General features: G+C 45.2%; 1 protein-coding gene across 3 annotated transcripts in view; it reads left to right on the forward strand.

Annotated features, from left to right (window-relative positions):
• LOC142940996 (NLR family CARD domain-containing protein 3-like) overlaps positions 1 to 18,822 on the forward strand; it is a 40,858-nt gene extending 22,036 nt beyond the window's left edge. For all 3 annotated transcript variants that reach the window (XM_076083221.1, XM_076083222.1, XM_076083223.1), the window contains 3 exons: positions 8,721 to 8,894; positions 15,488 to 15,661; positions 17,327 to 18,822. In XM_076083221.1, the coding sequence (XP_075939336.1) occupies positions 8,721 to 8,894; positions 15,488 to 15,661; positions 17,327 to 17,336 (358 nt within the window). In that variant the 3' untranslated portion in view covers positions 17,337 to 18,822. The remainder of the gene's footprint in view (positions 1 to 8,720; positions 8,895 to 15,487; positions 15,662 to 17,326) is intronic.
• Positions 18,823 to 23,717: the final 4,895 nt, after the last annotated feature.

Raw genomic sequence — 23,717 nt, forward strand, 5'->3', positions numbered from 1 at the left:
CACAGGCCCAGGGGCCCAAAGGGTCAGGGGCCCCCTGACCTTCACCTACGAGATGTCACTCTAAGAGACACAAAAATAAACTTGAATATTCTATATACCAGTGTTGGCTGGTGAACATGTTCTCGGTAGGGCCATCTAATCAATGTCAGCAAACATCCCAGAATGATGTAATGCAAAATCATTAAGGTATCAAACACGCATTACTACTTTACAGTTAAATATTTAACATTTATTACAACACGAAAAAAAGCAGAAATAACATTTTGATAAACACGTCAGGATCTAATTTTAGTCTCAGTATAATATAATAATATATAGTGCATCCGGAAAGTATTCACAGCGCTTCACTTTTTCCACATTTTGTTATGTTACAGCCTTATTCCAAAAAGGATTAAATTGATTATTTCCCTCAACATTCTACACACAACAACCCATAATGACAAAGTGAAAACTGTTTTTTGCAAATTTTTGCAAATCTATTAAAAATAAAGAACGAAAACATAACATGTACATAAGTATTCACAGCCTTTGCTCAATTTGTTGAAGCACCTTTGGCAGCAATTACAGCCTCAAGTCTTCTTGGGTATGATTCCACAAGCTTGGCACACCTATTTCTGGGCAGTTTCTCCCATTGTTCTTTGCAGAACCTCTCAAGTTCCATCAGGTTGGATGGGGAGCATCGGTGCACAGCCATTTTCAGGTCTCTCCAGAGATGTTCAATCGGGTTCAAGTCAGGGCTCTGGCTGGGCCACTCAAGGACATTCACAGAGTTGTCCCGAAGCCACTCCTTTGTTATCTTGGCTGTGTGCTTCGGGTCGTTGTCCTGTTGGAAGATGAACCGTCGCCCCAGTCTGAGGTCCAGAGCGCTCTGGAGCATGTTTTCATCGAGGATGTCTCTGTACATTGCTGCATTCATCTTTCCCTCAATCCTGACTAGTCTCCCAGTTCCTCCCGCTGAAAAACATCCCCACAGCATGATGCTGCCACCACCATGCTTCACTGTAGGGATGGTATTGGCCAGGTGATGAGCAGTGCCTGGTTTCCTCCAGACATGACGCTTGGCATTCAGGCCAAAGAGTTCAATCTTTGTTTCATCAGACCAGAGAATTTTGTTTCTCATGGTCTGAGAGTCCTTCAGGTGCCTTTTTGCAAACTCCAGGCGGGCTGTCATGTGCTTTTTACTGAGGAGTGGCTTCCGTCTGGCCACTCTACCAAACAGGCCTGATTTGTGGAGTGCTGCAGAGATGGTTGTCCTTCTGGAAGGTTCTCCTCTCTTCATAGAACAACACTGCAGCTCTGTCAGAGTGACCATCGGGTTCCTGGTCACCTCCCTGACTAAGGCCCTTCTCCCCCGTTCGCTCAGTCTGGCTGGGCGGCCAACTCTAGGAAGAGTCCTGGTGGTTCCAAACTTCTTCCATTTCCGGATGATGGAGGCCACTGTGCTCATTGGGACTTTCAATGCTGCAGAAATTTTTCTGTACCCTTCGCCAGATCTGTGCCTCGATACAATTCTGTCTCGGAGGTCTACAGATAATTCCTTGGACTTCATGGCTTGATTTATGCTCTGATATGCACTGTCAACTGTGGTACCTTATATAGACAGGTGTGTGCCTTTCCAAATCATGTCCAATCAACTGAATTTAGCACAAGTGGACTCCAATCAAGTTGTAGAAACATCTCAAGGATGATCAGTGGAAACAGGATGCACCTGAGCTAAATTTTGAGTGTCATGGCAAAGGCTGTGAATACTTATGTACATGTTATGTTTTCGTTCTTTATTTTTAATAGATTTGCAAAAAATTTCAAAAAACAGTTTTCACTTTGTCATTATGGGTTGTTGTGTATAGAATGTTGAGGAAAATAATGAATTTAATCCATTTTGGAATAAGGCTGTAACATAACAAAATGTGAAGCGCTGTGAATACTTTCTGGATGCACTGTGTATATATATATATATATATATATATATATATACATACAGTATAGTATTACAGTCATTTAGCAGACACTTTTATCCAAAGCAACTTACAATTCAGATTCTATTCTGTTTTTACACCGTAGGCTCAGCTACAGGAGCAATTGTTGGGGTTCAGTGCCTTGCTCAAGGACACATTGACATGCGACTAGTGGAGCCGGAACCGGGGATCGAACCACCGATCCTCTGATTGAAGTACAGCCTTGCTCTCCGCTTAGTCACACTTACCTCCTCATCCCTCACTCCCTACTGTAGCACCCCGTTACCACAGAAACCCGGTTCAAACACCGTAAAGGCACGTACACACAGGAAGCAGTGTTATGAAAATATAACTCTTTTATTGGTACAAATCTAACTGTGTGTAGCAACCAGTGACAGCTGGTTTAGTGGGCAGGAGGAGTTCACAGACCGTGCGCTCAGATCGGCATCACAAATAATTTAAAGCAACAGAAACAAAACAAAAGACCAACGCAGCGTCTCACTAACTAGAAAAGAAATGAAAACGAAAACATAAGTAATCACAAACAACTGCCACTAAACAGAAAACAAACCCAAAAAGATTGTAATTCAACCCACCGAATATTTAGCAACCCAGCCACCCCCACTTGGATTCCCCCCCAGCTACCATTGGGTGCACTGCTCAGGAAGCTCTAAAAAACACAAATACAACATTACATCTTTCTGAATTATACCCAATTCCCCCAGCACACGACATACATAAAGAAAACCCTTCCACTCTAAATATATTTACCCGAATCAGCCATCCCCCAAACACACGCTGTCCCCTCCGTAACGGATGCCTCCCAGACACTGCGCCACCGACGCACCTTCTCATGCGGCCTCACGCTATGTCTCTGCTTGTTGCGGGAGAGCAAGTAGTTGGACTCCGCACCCCCCACTCGTGGCGGCGAAGACAGCGAGCAGACTCAGCACACCCGCTCGTGACACCGGAGAGAACGACAAAGCCCCCGATTTGCCAGCAGGTGCATCTTTTTAGCTAATCAGGGCCCATGCACCCCATTACCGGTCCGGCGGACCCAATAGTTTCACCCCGTCAGTACCACTTGGTTACACTACACTGGTGCTCTCATGTTTCCTTACCTCCTCATCCCTCACTCCCTACCCTGGTGTTCTCATGTTTCCTTACCTCCTCATCCCTCACTCCCTACACTGGTGTTCTCATGTTTCCTTACCTCCTCATCCCTCACTCTCTACCCTGGTGTTCTCATGTTTCCTTACCTCCTCCTCCCTCACTCTCTACCCTGGTGTTCTCATGTTTCCTTACCTCCTCATCCCTCACTCCCTACACTGGTGTTCTCATGTTTCCTTACCTCCTCCTCCCTCACTCTCTACCCTGGTGTTCTCATGTTTCCTTACCTCCTCATCCCTCACTCCCTACACTGGTGTTCTCATGTTTCCTTACCTCCTCCTCCCTCACTCCCTACCCTGGTGTTCTCATGTTTCCTTACCTCTTCATCCCTCACTCCCTACCGTGGTGTTCTCATGTTTCCTTACCTCTTCATCCCTCACTCCCTACCGTGGTGTTCTCATGTTTCCTTACCTCTTCATCCCTCACTCCCTACCGTGGTGTTCTCATGTTTCCTTACCTCCTCATCCCTCACTCCCTACCCTGGTGTTCTCATGTTTCCTTACCTCTTCATCCCTCACTCCCTACCGTGGTGTTCTCATGTTTCCTTACCTCCTCATCCCTCACTCCCTACCCTGGTGTTCTCATGTTTCCTTACCTCCTCATCCCTCACTCCCTACCCTGGTGTTCTCATGTTTCCTTACCTCCTCATCCCTCACTCCCTACCCTGGTGGTCTCATGTTTCCTTACCTCCTCATCCCTCACTCCCTACCCTGGTGGTCTCATGTTTCCTTACCTCTTCATCCCTCACTCCCTACCGTGGTGTTCTCATGTTTCCTTACCTCTTCATCCCTCACTCCCTACCGTGGTGTTCTCATGTTTCCTTACCTCTTCATCCCTCACTCCCTACCGTGGTGTTCTCATGTTTCCTTACCTCCTCATCCCTCACTCCCTACCCTGGTGTTCTCATGTTTCCTTACCTCCTCATCCCTCACTCCCTACCCTGGTGTTCTCATGTTTCCTTACCTCCTCATCCCTCACTCCCTACCCTGGTGTTCTCATGTTTCCTTACCTCCTCATCCCTCACTCCCTACCCTGGTGTTCTCATGTTTCCTTACCTCCTCATCCCTCACTCCCTACCCTGGTGGTCTCATGTTTCCTTACCTCCTCATCCCTCACTCTCTACCGTGGTGTTCTCATGTTTCCTTACCTCCTCATCCCTCACTCCCTACCCTGGTGTTCTCATGTTTCCTTACCTCCTCATCCCTCACTCCCTACCGTGGTGTTCTCATGTTTCCTTACCTCCTCATCCCTCACTCCCTACCCTGGTGTTCTCATGTTTCCTTACCTCTTCATCCCTCACTCCCTACCGTGGTGTTCTCATGTTTCCTTACCTTCTCCTCCCTCACTCTCTACCCTGGTGTTCTCATGTTTCCTTACCTCCTCATCCCTCACTCCCTACCGTGGTGTTCTCATGTTTCCTTACCTTCTCCTCCCTCACTCTCTACCCTGGTGTTCTCATGTTTCCTTACCTTCTCCTCCCTCACTCTCTACCCTGGTGGTCTCATGTTTCCTTACCTCTTCATCCCTCACTCCCTACCCTGGTGGTCTCATGTTTCCTTACCTTCTCCTCCCTCACTCTCTACCCTGGTGTTCTCATGTTTCCTTACCTTCTCCTCCCTCACTCTCTACCCTGGTGGTCTCATGTTTCCTTACCTCTTCATCCCTCACTCCCTACCCTGGTGGTCTCATGTTTCCTTACCTCCTCATCCCTCACTCTCTACCCTGGTGTTCTCATATTTCCTTACCTTCTCCTCCCTCACTCTCTACCCTGGTGGTCTCATGTTTCCTTACCTCCTCATCCCTCACTCCCTACCCTGGTGGTCTCATGTTTCCTTACCTCCTCATCCCTCACTCTCTACCGTGGTGTTCTCATGTTTCCTTACCTCCTCATCCCTCACTCCCTACCCTGGTGTTCTCATGTTTCCTTACCTCCTCATCCCTCGCTCCCTACCGTGGTGTTCTCATGTTTCCTTACCTCCTCATCCCTCACTCCCTACCCTGGTGTTCTCATGTTTCCTTACCTCTTCATCCCTCACTCCCTACCGTGGTGTTCTCATGTTTCCTTACCTTCTCCTCCCTCACTCTCTACCCTGGTGTTCTCATGTTTCCTTACCTCCTCATCCCTCACTCCCTACCGTGGTGTTCTCATGTTTCCTTACCTTCTCCTCCCTCACTCTCTACCCTGGTGTTCTCATGTTTCCTTACCTTCTCCTCCCTCACTCTCTACCCTGGTGGTCTCATGTTTCCTTACCTCTTCATCCCTCACTCCCTACCCTGGTGGTCTCATGTTTCCTTACCTTCTCCTCCCTCACTCTCTACCCTGGTGTTCTCATGTTTCCTTACCTTCTCCTCCCTCACTCTCTACCCTGGTGGTCTCATGTTTCCTTACCTCTTCATCCCTCACTCCCTACCCTGGTGGTCTCATGTTTCCTTACCTCCTCATCCCTCACTCTCTACCCTGGTGTTCTCATATTTCCTTACCTTCTCCTCCCTCACTCTCTACCCTGGTGGTCTCATGTTTCCTTACCTCTTCATCCCTCACTCTCTACCCTGGTGGTCTCATGTTTCCTTACCTCTTCATCCCTCACTCCCTACCCTGGTGTTCTCATGTTTCCTTACCTTCTCCTCCCTCACTCCCTACCGTGGTGTTCTCATGTTTCCTTACCTTCTCCTCCCTCACTCTCTACCCTGGTGTTCTCATGTTTCCTTACCTCCTCATCCCTCACTCCCTACCCTGGTGTTCTCATGTTTCCTTACCTTCTCCTCCCTCACTCTCTACCCTGGTGTTCTCATGTTTCCTTACCTTCTCCTCCCTCACTCTCTACCCTGGTGTTCTCATGTTTCCTTACCTCCTCATCCCTCACTCCCTACCCTGGTGTTCTCATGTTTCCTTACCTTCTCCTCCCTCACTCCCTACCGTGGTGTTCTCATGTTTCCTTACCTTCTCCTCCCTCACTCTCTACCCTGGTGTTCTCATGTTTCCTTACCTCCTCATCCCTCACTCCCTACCCTGGTGGTCTCATGTTTCCTTACCTCCTCATCCCTCACTCCCTACCCTGGTGGTCTCATGTTTCCTTACCTCCTCATCCCTCACTCCCTACCCTGGTGGTCTCATGTTTCCTTACCTCTTCATCCCTCACTCTCTACCCTGGTGTTCTCATGTTTCCTTACCTCCTCATCCCTCACTCCCTACCCTGGTGTTCTCATGTTTCCTTACCTCCTCATCCCTCACTCCCTACCCTGGTGGTCTCATGTTTCCTTACCTCCTCATCCCTCACTCCCTACCCTGGTGGTCTCATGTTTCCTTACCTCTTCATCCCTCACTCTCTACCCTGGTGTTCTCATGTTTCCTTACCTCCTCATCCCTCACTCCCTACCCTGGTGTTCTCATGTTTCCTTACCTCTTCATCCCTCACTCCCTACCGTGGTGTTCTCATGTTTCCTTACCTCCTCCTCCCTCACTCCCTAAGTGTCCGTGCTGGATCTGTCCCCGTAGTTTTAAAAAGCTAAATAAGTTATTAGCATGACGTCATCCAGCTAGTGTGGTGGAAAATCTCTAGGTTAATCGGGAGGAGAGAGTTTTTGTTCACGAATTAATAATGAAGTCATCAGAAGACTCAAAGTTGTCTTTGTCCGTTTATTCTCTTGCAAGAGGGAAGAAAGCACAGCAACTACGTATTCAGTAGACTGCGTGAAACCTTCTTCGAAGTGCAATATTCAACATCATTTATGCATACAAAGGTTCACGCCTTTACAACTTCAGATAATGCGTCAAAAGGGGAGTAAAAGTATTTCAGACAAAGGATGTCTGTTAGTCAAGGTCTCTCTGTGTCTCCGTCTTACCAACAAAGAAACAGTGTACAAGATAACAGATAACAAGACACCTGGATACTAAACTAATTAAATCTACAGAACTACTGTTCTGTGTCTGCACTTTTAGTACTTACATTCTTTAAAACTAAGCATAATACGATAATATATTTTCCCATCACACTAGCCTAACCTGTCTGGTGTTCAGCTAGTGGAGCAGCTTCATGTGCTGCTTCCCTTTCCCGCTAGTCTGCTGTCTGGTTGTGAGGTCAGGCTGATCTGATATCAGCTCTTTGGCCTGAAGGTTCTCCTCAAAGTTCTCCTCTCAGACGGGTCTTGGAGGAGCAGTGCTCGCGCTGGCGCTCGCCTGTAGAGACTAGTCCTGACGAGAACGCGCAGCTTTGGGCCAAACGACTTTGGCCCAAAGCTGAATCTATTGGAGGACGCTGATTGGCTAAATTGTATTTCACTCATTTATATCTTTAATCAGCAATTGGCTGAACTGCTTCGTAGACCCGCCTCTTTTGGCCCAAATTCGTTTGGCCCCCCTAGCTGCACGTTCTGAGACGAGCAGACAGGCGGAGAGGACGAGCAGGAAAAGCATATATTTTGCGCAGATATCATATTTTACACATATTACTGGGTACATTCCAAAGTTCAAAAACACAAATATTGACAATTTGTATAATTTATTATAAATCTTTTTTGTGTGGCTCAAGGTGGGGCCACGCCCCATGGCCCTCTATTGGCCAGCCGCCACTGATAAAATCTATATTTGAGTGAGTCAGTGTTCATCATTGAGAGAAAGAAAATGTAGTTTAATCACACGTCAGGAATCAAACCTTTTTTTCAAATTTGTAGTAAAATAACTATTAAAGTAATTTATAAATAACATTTCTGATACTGACTTTTTTTTCATAACATTTTGGATTTTTTAAACTTTGTCTTAATTTTCTGATCCGCTCTTTATAATCTGGATCAACACAGATCAATACATTTAGTAACAGATGTCTCAAAGTTCTATAAAGAATCATCCATCTCACATCTTCATCAACCTGTTGTGCTCCAGGTTCATCTGAACATTTGCTTTGTGATCAGTTTGTCCTGAAAGTTCATATTATATTTGAAACAAGTCATGACTTCTCCTGACTTAAGCTGCTTCTACACGTCTGCTACCACGCTGCAGGAAACCCTTGTGAAGTTGAGTTCCACATTTAAAAGATGAACACATCTGATTGGATTATGAACAGATTGTTTCTCTTCATCATTTCTTCTTCATGCAGATTGAGTTACTGCAGTTTGACAGAGGTCAGCTGTTCTTCTCTGCTCTCAGCTCTGAAGTCTGAAGTGATCTACTGCATACAAGTTCATGGTGGTGTTACCAACATGTTACTGTGGGATAACAATGTCTGCTAGTGTCTCTGCTAATATGAGTTTGGAAATAATGGTGTAAAGTGAATAGTGAACTGGTCACTATCCTGCTCAGGATCAAAGTGTTGGATGTCTTGTCCAACCAACATGAACATCCTTTGGCCCACCTGCTGTCAGGGAACCAGGACGGTTTAAGTCGTGCTGTTAGTTTGTTACAGCAATCTACTCCACTGGAATCACTTATTTCACTGTAATAATGATTTAAAATGTCACAACAGTGACAGGATTTACACTAAATGTCTGTTTACTAAAGAAGATGAAACCAAAATGAAAGCCACTCATGTTGATGATGAAAATAATGATTCATTGTGTATCGATATGATAAACTCTGTGTGTTGTTTTGTGTGTTTGCAGTCTGTCAGACTGTGGGATCACAGAGGAAGGCTGTTCTTCTCTGGTCTCAGCTCTGAAGTCAAACCCCTCCCATCTGAGAAAACTGGAACTGAGTCACAACAACCTGAAGGATTCAGGAGTGAAGCTGCTGAGTGGTTTTCTGGAGAGTCCACATTGTAGACTGGAGACTCTGAGGTGGGTTCACTGTCTGCTGCTAGTGCAGCACCTTCATGTTTCATCAATAACTCTATTTGATTTATCTACGTATAGATCCATAAAGTGATACATTTTCTGGTAACATGTTCCACTTCACATCAGCTGCCTCGTTGTCTGCATGTCATCCTCTACAATCATCAAATGTACAACTTGTCTGGCTTCATGCTGCTCAATAAGCCAAAACTGTAACCACGACTTAGTCTCAACAATACACGACATTTTCAAAATGCTGATAATGGTAAATATGGCCACTTGTAGAAGAACTGAATGGATTGGATGGATTACTGAACAGGCCTACCGGGCACAGGCCCAGGGGCCCAAAGGGTCAGGGGCCCACTGAGCTTCACCTACGAGATGTCACTCTAAGAGACACAAAAATAAACTTGAATATTCTATATACCAGTGTTGGCTGGTGAACATGTTCTCGGTAGGGCCATCTAATCAATGTCAGCAAACATCCCAGAATGATTTAATGCAAAATCATTAAGGTATCAAACACGCATTACTACTTTACAGTTAAATATTTAACATTTATTCCAACACGAAAAAAAGCAGAAATAACATTTTGATAAACACGTCAGGATATAATTTTAGTCTCAGTATAATATAATATAATATATATATCATATAATAATATTCAGTGTAATATATATATATATATAGTATAGTATTACAGTCATTCAGCAGACACTTTTATCCAAAGCAACTTACAATTCAGATTCTATTCCGTTTTTACACCGTAGGCTCAACTACAGGAGCAATTGTTGGAGTTCAGTGTCTTGCTCAAGGACACATTGACATGCGACTAGTGGAGCCGGAACCGGGGATCGAACCACCGATCCTCTGATTGAAGGACTGCCTTGCTCTCCGCTTAGTCACACTTACCTCCTCATCCCTCACTCCCTACCCTGGTGTTCTCATGTTTCCTTACCTCCTCCTCCCTCACTCTCTACCCTGGTGTTCTCATGTTTCCTTACCTCCTCATCCCTCACTCCCTACCGTGGTGTTCTCATGTTTCCTTACCTCCTCATCCCTCACCCCCTACCCTGGTGTTCTCATGTTTCCTTACCTCCTCCTCCCTCACTCCCTACCCTGGTGTTCTCATGTTTCCTTATCTCCTCATCCCTCACTCCCTACCCTGGTGTTCTCATGTTTCCTTACCTCCTCCTTCCTCACTCCCTACCCTGGTGTTCTCATGTTTCCTTACCTCCTCATCCCTCACTCCCTACCCTGGTGTTCTCATGTTTCCTTACCTCCTCCTCCCTCACTCTCTACCCTGGTGTTCTCATGTTTCCTTACCTCCTCATCCCTCACTCCCTACCCTGGTGTTCTCATGTTTCCTTACCTCCTCATCCCTCACTCCCTACCCTGGTGTTCTCATGTTTCCTTACCTCCTCATCCCTCACTCCCTACCCTGGTGTTCTCATGTTTCCTTACCTCCTCATCCCTCACTCTCTACCGTGGTGTTCTCATGTTTCCTTACCTCCTCATCCCTCACTCCCTACCCTGGTGGTCTCATGTTTCCTTACCTCCTCATCCCTCACTCCCTACCCTGGTGGTCTCATGTTTCCTTACCTCCTCATCCCTCACTCCCTACCCTGGTGGTCTCATGTTTCCTTACCTCTTCATCCCTCACTCTCTACCCTGGTGTTCTCATGTTTCCTTACCTCCTCATCCCTCACTCCCTACCCTGGTGTTCTCATGTTTCCTTACCTCCTCATCCCTCACTCCCTACCCTGGTGGTCTCATGTTTCCTTACCTCCTCATCCCTCACTCCCTACCCTGGTGGTCTCATGTTTCCTTACCTCTTCATCCCTCACTCTCTACCCTGGTGTTCTCATGTTTCCTTACCTCCTCATCCCTCACTCCCTACCCTGGTGTTCTCATGTTTCCTTACCTCCTCATCCCTCACTCCCTACCGTGGTGTTCTCATGTTTCCTTACCTCCTCATCCCTCACCCCCTACCCTGGTGTTCTCATGTTTCCTTACCTCCTCCTCCCTCACTCCCTACCCTGGTGTTCTCATGTTTCCTTATCTCCTCATCCCTCACTCCCTACCCTGGTGTTCTCATGTTTCCTTACCTCCTCATCCCTCACTCCCTACCCTGGTGTTCTCATGTTTCCTTACCTCCTCATCCCTCACTCCCTACCCTGGTGTTCTCATGTTTCCTTACCTCCTCCTTCCTCACTCTCTACCCTGGTGTTCTCATGTTTCCTTACCTCCTCCTCCCTCACTCTCTACCCTGGTGTTCTCATGTTTCCTTACCTCCTCATCCCTCACTCCCTACCCTGGTGTTCTCATGTTTCCTTACCTCCTCCTCCCTCACTCCCTACCCTGGTGTTCTCATGTTTCCTTACCTCCTCATCCCTCACTCCCTACCCTGGTGTTCTCATGTTTCCTTACCTCCTCATCCCTCACTCCCTACCCTGGTGTTCTCATGTTTCCTTACCTCCTCATCCCTCACTCCCTACCCTGGTGTTCTCATGTTTCCTTACCTCCTCATCCCTCACTCCCTACCCTGGTGTTCTCATGTTTCCTTACCTCCTCATCCCTCACTCCCTACCCTGGTGTTCTCATGTTTCCTTACCTCCTCCTCCCTCACTCTCTACCCTGGTGTTCTCATGTTTCCTTACCTCCTCATCCCTCACTCCCTACCCTGGTGTTCTCATGTTTCCTTACCTCCTCATCCCTCACTCCCTACCCTGGTGTTCTCATGTTTCCTTACCTCCTCATCCCTCACTCCCTACCCTGGTGTTCTCATGTTTCCTTACCTCCTCATCCCTCACTCTCTACCGTGGTGTTCTCATGTTTCCTTACCTCCTCATCCCTCACTCCCTACCCTGGTGGTCTCATGTTTCCTTACCTCCTCATCCCTCACTCCCTACCCTGGTGGTCTCATGTTTCCTTACCTCCTCATCCCTCACTCCCTACCCTGGTGGTCTCATGTTTCTTTACCTCTTCATCCCTCACTCTCTACCCTGGTGTTCTCATGTTTCCTTACCTCCTCATCCCTCACTCCCTACCCTGGTGTTCTCATGTTTCCTTACCTCCTCATCCCTCACTCCCTACCCTGGTGGTCTCATGTTTCCTTACCTCCTCATCCCTCACTCCCTACCCTGGTGGTCTCATGTTTCCTTACCTCTTCATCCCTCACTCTCTACCCTGGTGTTCTCATGTTTCCTTACCTCCTCATCCCTCACTCCCTACCCTGGTGTTCTCATGTTTCCTTACCTCTTCATCCCTCACTCCCTACCGTGGTGTTCTCATGTTTCCTTACCTCCTCATCCCTCACTCCCTACCCTGGTGTTCTCATGTTTCCTTACCTCCTCATCCCTCACTCCCTACCCTGGTGTTCTCATGTTTCCTTACCTCCTCCTTCCTCACTCTCTACCCTGGTGTTCTCATGTTTCCTTACCTCCTCCCTCACTCTCTACCCTGGTGTTCTCATGTTTCCTTACCTCCTCATCCCTCACTCCCTACCCTGGTGTTCTCATGTTTCCTTACCTCCTCCTCCCTCACTCCCTACCCTGGTGTTCTCATGTTTCCTTACCTCCTCATCCCTCACTCCCTACCCTGGTGTTCTCATGTTTCCTTACCTCCTCATCCCTCACTCCCTACCCTGGTGTTCTCATGTTTCCTTACCTCCTCATCCCTCACTCCCTACCCTGGTGTTCTCATGTTTCCTTACCTCCTCATCCCTCACTCCCTACCCTGGTGTTCTCATGTTTCCTTACCTCCTCATCCCTCACTCCCTACCCTGGTGTTCTCATGTTTCCTTACCTCCTCCTCCCTCACTCTCTACCCTGGTGTTCTCATGTTTCCTTACCTCCTCATCCCTCACTCCCTACCCTGGTGTTCTCATGTTTCCTTACCTCCTCATCCCTCACTCCCTACCCTGGTGTTCTCATGTTTCCTTACCTCCTCATCCCTCACTCCCTACCCTGGTGTTCTCATGTTTCCTTACCTCCTCATCCCTCACTCTCTACCGTGGTGTTCTCATGTTTCCTTACCTCCTCATCCCTCACTCCCTACCCTGGTGGTCTCATGTTTCCTTACCTCCTCATCCCTCACTCCCTACCCTGGTGGTCTCATGTTTCCTTACCTCCTCATCCCTCACTCCCTACCCTGGTGGTCTCATGTTTCCTTACCTCTTCATCCCTCACTCTCTACCCTGGTGTTCTCATGTTTCCTTACCTCCTCATCCCTCACTCCCTACCCTGGTGTTCTCATGTTTCCTTACCTCCTCATCCCTCACTCCCTACCCTGGTGGTCTCATGTTTCCTTACCTCTTCATCCCTCACTCTCTACCCTGGTGTTCTCATGTTTCCTTACCTCCTCATCCCTCACTCCCTACCCTGGTGTTCTCATGTTTCCTTACCTCTTCATCCCTCACTCCCTACCGTGGTGTTCTCATGTTTCCTTACCTCCTCCTCCCTCACTCCCTAAGTGTCCGTGCTGGATCTGTCCCCGTAGTTTTAAAAAGCTAAATAAGTTATTAGCATGACGTCATCCAGCTAGTGTGGTGGAAAATCTCTAGGTTAATCGGGAGGAGAGAGTTTTTGTTCACGAATTAATAATGAAGTCATCAGAAGACTCAAAGTTGTCTTTGTCCGTTTATTCTCTTGCAAGAGGGAAGAAAGCACAGCAACTACGTATTCAGCAGACTGCGTGAAACCTTCTTCGAAGTGCAATATTCAACATCATTTATGCATACAAAGGTTCACGCCTTTACAACTTCAGATAATGCGTCAAAAGGGGAGTAAAAGTATTTCAGACAAAGGATGTCTGTTAGTCAAGGTCTCTCTGTGTCTCCGTCTTACCAACAAAGAAACAGTGTACAAGATAACAGATAACAAGACACCTGGATACTAAACTAATTAAATCTACAGAACTACTGTTCTGTGTCTGCACTTTTAGTACTTACATTCTTTAAAACTAAGCATAATACGATAATATATTTTCCCATCACACTAGCCTAACCTGTCTGGTGTTCAGCTAGTGGAGCAGCTTCATGTGCTGCTTCCCTTTCCCGCTAGTCTGCTGTCTGGTTGTGAGGTCAGGCTGATCTGATATCAGCTCTTTGGCCTGAAGGTTCTCCTCAAAGTTCTCCTCTCAGACGGGTCTTGGAGGAGCAGTGCTCGCGCTGGCGCTCGCCTGTAGAGACTAGTCCTGACGAGAACGCGCAGCTTTGGGCCAAACGACTTTGGCCCAAAGCTGAATCTATTGGAGGACGCTGATTGGCTAAATTGTATTTCACTCATTTATATCTTTAATCAGCAATTGGCTAAACTGCTTCTTAGACCCGCCTCTTTTGGCCCAAATTCGTTTGGCCCCCCTAGCTGCACGTTCTGAGACGAGCAGACAGGCGGAGAGGACGAGCAGGAAAAGCATATATTTTGCGCAGATATCATATTTTACACATATTACTGGGTACATTCCAAAGTTCAAAAACACAAATATTGACAATTTGTATAATTTATTATAAATCTTTTTTGTGTGGCTCAAGGTGGGGCCACGCCCCATGGCCCTCTATTGGCCAGCCGCCACTGATAAAATCTATATTTGAGTGAGTCAGTGTTCATCATTGAGAGAAAGAAAATGTAGTTTAATCACACGTCAGGAACCAAACCTTTTTTTCAAATTTGTAGTAAAATAACTATTAAAGTAATTTATAAATAACATTTCTGATACTGACTTTTTTTTCATAACATTTTGGATTTTTTAAACTTTGTCTTAATTTTCTGATCTGCTCTTTAGAATCTGGATCAACACAGATCAATACATTTAGTAACAGATGTCTCAAAGTTCTATAAAGAATCATCCATCTCACATCTTCATCAACCTGTTGTGCTCCAGGTTCATCTGAACATTTGCTTTGTGATCAGTTTGTCCTGAAAGTTCATATTATATTTGAAACAAGTCATGACTTCTCCTGACTTAAGCTGCTTCTACACGTCTGCTACCACGCTGCAGGAAACCCTTGTGAAGTTGAGTTCCACATTTAAAAGATGAACACATCTGATTGGATTATGAACAGATTGTTTCTCTTCATCATTTCTTCTTCATGCAGATTGAGTTACTGCAGTTTGACAGAGGTCAGCTGTTCTTCTCTGCTCTCAGCTCTGAAGTCTGAAGTGATCTACTGCATACAAGTTCATGGTGGTGTTACCAACATGTTACTGTGGGATAACAATGTCTGCTAGTGTCTCTGCTAATATGAGTTTGGAAATAATGGCGTAAAGTGAACGGTGAACTGGTCACTATCCTGCTCAGGATCAAAGTGTTGGATGTCTTGTCCAACCAACATGAACATCCTTTGGCCCACCTGCTGTCAGGGAACCAGGACGGTTTAAGTCGTGCTGTTAGTTTGTTACAGCAATCTACTCCACTGGAATCACTTATTTCACTGTAATAATGATTTAAAATGTCACAACAGTGACAGGATTTACACTAAATGTCTGTTTACTAAAGAAGATGAAACCAAAATGAAAGCCACTCATGTTGATGATGAAAATAATGATTCATTGTGTATCGATATGATAAACTCTGTGTGTTGTTTTGTGTGTTTGCAGTCTGTCAGAGTGTGACATCACAGAGGAAGGCTGTTCTTCTCTGGTCTCAGCTCTGAAGTCAAACCCCTCCCATCTGAGAGAACTGGATCTGAGAGGAAACAAGCTGAAGGATTCAGACGTGAAGCTTCTGTCTGATCTTAAGAAGAGTCCACATTGTAGACTGGAGACTCTGAGGTCAGTAGAGGGTTGGAGTCAGTCCGTGCTGGTTTCAGCAGTATTGTACCAAACACAGATCCACAGGCTTCATGATTGGACGAGAGCGAGAGAGCAGTCAGCCAATCAGATGAGTCAGAAGCTTGTTGTGATTGTGTGTTTGAGTCGATGTGTTGTTGTTCACGTCTACAGGAAGTGAAGCTTGTTAACAGCTGACGGCATCACCAGATGTTTAGAGACAGTGGTCCTCATTCATCAAACTATCAAACTATTGATCAGTTCATCTTAGTCACAGCTCTGAGATCAGTCTGACTGAAGCCTGCACATCACTGCTCTCACTTCATAGAACCAGCGTTACATTTAGTAACCTCTGCTGATGTTCTACTGCTCAGTCTTTGTAGGAACATGTGGAACCTTTAACATCTTATATGTGTCTGTCCTTTTGTCTTTAGTTTTGTCCTCATATTTTTACAACAGACTCCATATTTACATGTTTGACATTAAATATTTCACAGTAGATGAAATGTGACGGAGACTCTTTGAGCTCTGATGCTGTGTTCACACCAAACACAAAGCTAATGTTAGCATCGTGGTAGTTTGATCAAGAGGGGGGAGGGGCTTACCTCCATGTAGCCAATCATCAGTCAGGGCTGAAATAATCTCTAGTGCTGCTTTGTACGAGTTGAGGAAGTCCCAGATATCTGATGAAACCAAAGTCCATCATGTGTGGTTCATCACATCATGTGGAGGAGTATTCACTGTATCTATCAGACACTCGTCGGCTGCTTTACTACAGCTGTATGAACCCAGAATAAACACATTCAGCTGTGATTTAACTTCAACAAACATTCAAAAGATGCTGAAATAATATTTAATGATGTTGATTTGTAAGAAGTCTGAATTCATGCTTTGTCAGGTCTGTCCACAAGATGACAAGCTAACAGCTGTTAAGATGGTTGTTTTCTGAATGGAGTCTGGATCAATCAATGCTAAGCTAACATTGTAGCTGCTCCATCATCTAGGCGTACATAGGTCAGCGTGGTTATTGTTTGTTCCATAGACAGTCTGTGGTTCACACTCATACATTCATACACAGTCTGGTCTCTGTACTAAGATGAGGTATCGTAGAGCTCTGGGTGAACACAGACGGATACAAGATGTTTATCCTCCATTTGTGATTCAACAGCGTCAGGACGTCAGATGAAGGAGGAGGATCTAACGCTGAAAGGCTTTAACCACACAGCCTCACGTGTGTCTCTTACTCCGTTGGAAATATTTCAGTTCTCATCACGTCTTTCGCCTCATTGGCTCAAATCTACGTCTATCAGCGTCTTTGCATTGACTTTGTATGTAATGGCGTCGTGTTGAACATCCGCTCGGTGTTTGTTGTGAACGCAGCGTAACAGGGTTAGATCCATCTTCACAGTGAGCAGTGAACACCTCTCTGCTTCTGCAGTCATGATGCGTTCAGGACTCTCAGCACTTTATTTCAGTGGAACCTGCAGAGTCAACAGACCGGAGGTCCAAAGAGTCTGCAGGTGTGTGAGCCTGGAGCTCAGTGTAGGTTAACATGAGAGCTGAGAGGAAGCTGCTCTTTCTACTGGATGTGCTGTCACTGACTGACAGCTGATGAAGGGAGTCTCTGGAAACACTCGTTCATCTCTTCTCCTCTTCTTCTCTCATCAGATGGAAGTAATCTGATGTCAGCTGAGTCCTGGTGATCCAGAGAGCATCTGGAGACTGGAGACTGCTCCACCACCTCCACCTGGATTCTATGTTGTGTGTTAAACACCAGAAGACTTTTAAAGACTAAAGTCTGACACCCTCTCACATGTAGAGACATTGGTCTCATATAACAACAGGTTTACTCTTATTTAGGCTCGAGGACCTTTTGAAATTCTACTGATTCTTTTTGTTGGGGTTCTTATTTGTTGTCTGCCGCTTCAGCTCAAACTCCCGTGAGCTGGAATGAGGTAGAAAAATGAAACTTGGATCAATAACTGGAAATGATGTTCATGTGCTTCTCAATAAATATGACTCCAATCGGCCACATGGTGGCGCTGTAATCAACCTCCCAAAATGCGATTTTTGAAAAGCCACGCCCCTCACACCAGAAGTCCCACTGACTGTAAGTTTGACGCCCATGTTCAGCTCAGTCTGCTCTACTGAACAGAGTGTTGGAGCGTATACAGATGTTTGCTATCTCCTCCTAAACCTTACCTCTGTTTGCTACCAGATGTTCTGAGGATCATTGTTGCTCAAACACTGTCAAAGGTTACCAACATCTTGAGGATAACTTGTAAACCTGGTGATGAAATGAACACATTAATAATATCACTGTCTCATGTAGAGCACAACATCTACTACATGTGTGTATTCTGTCACATTAATGTGCTGCAGATGTTTTCTGATGACATGAACGACAATATCTGAGTCTTTCAGTTGTAACCCCGGCGCTGTGAAGCAGACTTGGCTTGTTTTCTTTAGTTCTGCTTTAGACTCATGAAGTCTTGATGCATTTAAGTTTTGTTCTACTCAGTGAGTTACTATTGATTTCTCTCAATAAATCTCTCATGATTTTACTTCTTTGATTTCTAATATTGCTGAGTGGTCATTTAATGATGATGATGTTTAAGTGACTCTCAGTCATTTATTGATGTGATATCAGACATGCTCTGTGAAGCATCACTGGCTGAGATGATTTAATGAGATAATCTTGGTTTGACACACTTTGCTCTGATCAGCAAAGGAAACAGGATGTGAGGTCACATGCTGTCACCATGGTAACTGTTTAGGAGACATCCTGACTGACGTTCACCAGGAAGACCAGACAGGAACCTGAGAGACAAGAGTTAACTTAAAGAAGTCTCATGAACTGTAAGACCACGTCAACAGCTTCATCAGTGATGTACTGATGTTTAGTTGTGACCATATAAGGACCAGGAGGTTAAAGACGCTCCAAGTAAAAAGGTAGAAACAGGAGACAACACACAATCAGAGCTTTTGGGTTTATTCAGGTGTTTCTAGCTTTGAGTCTTTTTGACGAGGATTATTTGGTGATTTGAACTTTTGAATTTTGTCTTTTCTTTTCTTTTGATATTGTCCATTTTTGTAACTTTTAATCTTCTTTTTATTGTATAAAACAAATAAAACTGGTTTGTATTCTGTACATTCAGACCAGAGTGCAGTGCTGCTGGTCTCTGAGGGTGTCTGCGTAGTCTCCATGAGGTCAGAGAGCTCTTCTCCTGGGAGGCTGACAGCGCTGAATGATTGATATGAATATGAATAACAGAGCTGCTACAAGCTGAGCTTCAATGCTGTTCTTCAGTCTCATGTGATTCACTAACTCGTTGGCTCAGATAGTGTTGATGCTCTGCTGGTTTATCATGCTTGGTGTTCATGTGATTACAGGACTTACACATAACTCTTGTGTTTGTGGTGAAGCAGTAGGGGTCAGATTGGGACCTGATTTGAGGGTGTTGGGGTCAGAGTCCTGAAGCCGACCTTCATAACCGAGGGAGGGTCCCAGCCCCACAGGGTTCCTCCTCCTGTGGTGGCCTTTTAAACAGGTCCATCCTGGACTACTTCCAGTCCTCCACCACCTGTTGAAGGTCAGAGACCGGTCTCTAGTGAGCCGAGTCTAGTGGACTAAGAACTGGAAGAAGCATTCAGAGATCTGTTGTTGTTAGGCTCACAGTAACACTTCACTCTTTACCATCATGAGTAATCTTCACTGCCTTTACAATGAATTCTCAACACTACGTGCTTTACATGCATTATAGATATTTAGTGCAGGAAGCAACAGCTCATAAAGACACCTGACTCCTCCTCCCAGGTGTTACGTGCAATGGTGACATGTTTTAAACTGAAGGCAGGCCCCTCCCCCGCTCCTGGAGGCAGACCTTTTGTTTTTAGTGGAGAACGAGGACCCTCAGAAGTTTGCCCAAACTGAGGGATCCTCGCCGGCAAAGAAAATCTCCCGAGGTGATCAATCAACATGTGACACACACTTCATGTTGTAGGTCAGTTATGGTCACATGAAGACGACTACTTTCTTTACCAGCTTTCATGCTGTGATCAAAGTTCTGTGTTGAATGTCTGACGAAGAGAAAACGGTAAATGTTGCTCATGTTTCTCCGATCTGAAGAGGTTTTATTTAATCTGTATTTCAGAGGATATTTCATCAGACTGTCTCTTCACTGAGTATATTATCACAACATCTTCATCTTGTCCAGTGTGGAACCATCGTCACCACTTCCTGTTCTCACTCATCAAGTGTTTATGTCTTCGCCAGCTCAGGAAGTTCAACCTGCCTCAGGAGCTGCTGGTCCTGTTCTTCTCCACCATCATCCAGTCTGTTCTCTGCTCCTCTATCACTGTGTGGTTTGGATCGGCCACCAAACAGGACAGGAACAGACTGCAACGGATTGTCAGGTCTGCAGAGAGGATCATTGGTTCCAGCCTGCCCTCCATCCTGGACTTGTTCACCTCCAGAGTCAGGAAACGGGCTGAAAGATCTCTGCAGACCTTCACACCCTGGACACAAGCTGTTCACCTCCTCCCCTCTGGAGGGCGCTACAGAGCTCTGTACGCCAAAACCACCAGACACAGGAACAGCTTCTTTCTGCTGGCCGTCACTCTGATGAACAGTTAATCAGACATACTGCACTACGACCTCTGTTTGTACTATTACCTTAATTCCATTGTTGTTGTATAGGTTTGTGTTCATACATCTATAAATGTTTATACTTACATCTACTCTACTTGTTTTGTTGTCCTTGTTTTATTTTTTGTATTTTTCATGTTTATTTGTAAACTTGTGTTTGTGCGTTGAGAGCAAAGTGAAAACCGGAGTCAAATTCCTTGTATGCGTTCGCATAAATGGACAATAAAGCTGATTCTGATTCTGATTCTGACATATCAGCCTCCTACACATTATGTTCCCATACAAAGTAACTACATTACCTGTCGAGGGAAACGTATTTTCTACCAGATTACGTTTGTTTTTGATGTATAATTAATACATTTCTAATAATATGAGGTAGCAATGGAGGAATGGGTCAAACAAACACAGGACTTTCACTCAGGAGGCCGATGTTTGTGTCCCGTGTGAAACCAAAAGTCAACTTTGACTTATTGTCATCTATGTCTGTAACATATATAACCTAACAAACGTACTTATTTACTGTGATGTTTTTACAAAACCTAACCTAGCATGCTGGTCTCAAACAGCGTTCACATTTATACCTAGAATAAAAAATAATACATCGAAATTTGTAGATATCCAACAAAATCATTTGAAAGAGGAAGTATAAATACCACAGAAACCCACACAGGGACGGTGGAAGTGGAGATGGATGTTTCCAACAACCAGCGATCGTTCAGCCAGGAGGCCGCTAAGTATTGTTGTTGTATAAAAAACTCCCAGAATGCTTTGTGTTAACTTCCAAAGAACTTTCCTGTACTTGATGGTTTTAAGTTAAGTGATGATGGATGTGTTTATTTTCCTTTCTCAAAGTTTAAAAACTTTAACAAACTTCTGGAACAGTTTAGAGTGAAGTTTTCCTTCGACCACTGAACTGGCTTTGTTTCATCGTCACATGTCTGAAGTGTTTTGTGGTGCATGTGTGCTATTAATGAACATGTTTGGATGTGAAAAGCACTCGTCTGATATAAACTACATTCTGCTGTTGTCTCCAGCCAATCCACTGCAGAGATTTAAAGAGGCGCGTCATCAGTTTCCTCTCCTGCAGGCAGCCTCTGGTTTCCTGTGGTCAGTTACATAACCCACCACAGGGAGCCTCATGGCTGGTTTATCTTCAGATGGGATGTAAACAGAGATCACCTTCTACTGTGAACTGTGTACGCGGTCATAAACGGGGCAGAGCGTCGCAGTAAGCTCCTTCATGTACGAACAGAAGGTTGTTTTTGTCCTCTGTGCAGAGTGTTCACAGCCTGCTTTGACTGTGATGGACTATAAATGAGGATAATGTGCTGCAGCACAACGATACGCTGAGGTTTGAGTGCAGCAGATGTTTGTAGACTGACTGTAGACTGACTGGAGGCCCTGTGAGGCTGGACCGTGGTGGTTTGAGCTAAATGCTAACATGCTGATGTTTAGCAGGTAACATGTAGCATGTTTGCCTCGTTGGTTTAGCGTGTTAGCATTAACTTATTATCAGTCAACACAAAGTAGAGCTGAGGCTGAATGTCTTTAGTTCAACATGTTGACCTGATGAACAGTCGCTTATTACAGTTCATCCTCAGGAGAGCACGAACAAGAACCACGTTTCATCACAATAACGGTCGTTGAGTGTATTTCACGAGCAGAAAGACTTTCAGAGCTGCCTCAAGAAAAACATTCTCTTAAAAGGTTTAAAGTCTCATTTCACTAAAGTCTAAATCACGTTTCCAGCAGTAAATATACGGTTCAATACTTTCAACCATGACGTCATCAGAGCCGTCGCTGAAGGAAGGAAGATGGACTCAGGATTTTATTATTCCCAACTTAAAGTTGCCTTCTCTTCTAGTCCCACTACAACATTAAAATGATGAGTATTATACTAAAATATGTAGTATAAGTATTTTTGAAGGAGGACATTCATCCTCTGGGGACCCTGAATGTCTGAACCTCAGTTCATGACGATCACTTTCATTGGTGGACAGAAGGACTTGTTCACGCTGCTCAACATGGAAACCAAAAAATGAATAGAAATGAAAGAGTGTTCGGGATCGTTTGACAGTGTGAAGTGTGTTTTTGTTGCTCAAAGATAAAAGCAGAAATAATTTTATCGATGGTGGAAATGTTCCCTCAGGTTTCCTCCTCAGAGGGACGTGAAGGGAAACCAGCAGCTCTCTCTCCTTCAGCTGTGTTTCAAACTTGTCGACTTGTGTGTAGGTGTGTGTGTGTGTGTGTGTAGGTGTGTAGGTGTGTGTGTGTGTGTGTGTAGGTGTGTAGGTGTGTGTAGGTGTGTGTGTAGGTGTGTGTGTGTGTGTGTGTGTAGGTGTGTGTGTGTAGGTGTGTGTGTAGGTGTGTGTGTGTGTGTGTGTGTAGGTGTGTGTGTGTAGGTGTGTAGGTGTGTGTGTGTAGGTGTGTGTGTGTGTGTAGGTGTGTGTGTGTAGGTGTGTAGGTGTGTGTGTGTAGGTGTGTGTGTGTGTGTAGGTGTGTGTAGGTGTGTGTGTAGGTGTGTGTGTGTGTGTGTAGGTGTGTGTGTGTGTAGGTGTGTGTGTGTGTAGGTGTGTGTGTGTGTGTGTGTGTGTGTGTAGGTGTGTGTGTGTGTGTAGGTGTGTGTGTGTGTGTGTGTAGGTGTGTGTGTGTGTAGGGGTGTGTGTGTGTGTGTGTGTAGGTGTAGGTGTGTGTAGGTGTGTGTGTGTGTGTGTGTGTAGGTGTGTGTGTGTGAGTGTAGGTGTGTGTGTGTGTGTAGGTGTGTGTGTGTGTGAGTGTAGGTGTGTGTGTGTAGGTGTGTGTGTGTGTGTGTGTGTGTGTGAGTGTAGGTGTGTGTGTGTGTGTGTGTGTGTGAGTGTAGGTGTGTGTGTGTAGGTGTGTGTGTGTGTGTGTGTGTGTGTGTGTGTGTGTAGGTGTGTGTGTGTGTGAGTGTAGGTGTGTGTGTGTAGGTGTGTGTGTGTGTGTGTGTGTGTGTGAGTGTAGGTGTGTGTGTGTGTGTGTGTGTGTGAGTGTAGGTGTGTGTGTGTAGGTGTGTGTGTGTGTGTGTGTGTGTGTAGGTGTGTACTCAACCTGTTTGCTCCTGAAGACGTTTTATTGTTCAGTGATTTCATGTTTCATGTTGAGGTTTTCTTCCATGAATCCTGCAGAACAAACTAGTTTATTTATTATTAGAAACTTCCAGTTTTACAGATTCATTTTATTCCGTTTTAATCATTTGACATGTTACCTTGTGTTCATTGTTCCCTTATTGTTCACAGTCTATAAATAAACTTCCCTCCAGTTAAACTTCCACCAGCGTCTTTTCTTCAGAGTTAATAAATGTGAGGAGAAGTCAAAGGTGGGGGGGGGGGCACGAGAGAAGAAAAGGCGTATCATAACAACCCTCTTCCTCTTCATCTTCCTCTTCCTCTT

Source organism: Anarhichas minor, unplaced genomic scaffold, assembly GCF_050575085.1.
Source record: "Anarhichas minor isolate MPS153535 unplaced genomic scaffold, ASM5057508v1 ptg000124l, whole genome shotgun sequence".
Lineage (NCBI taxonomy): Eukaryota > Metazoa > Chordata > Actinopteri > Perciformes > Anarhichadidae > Anarhichas > Anarhichas minor.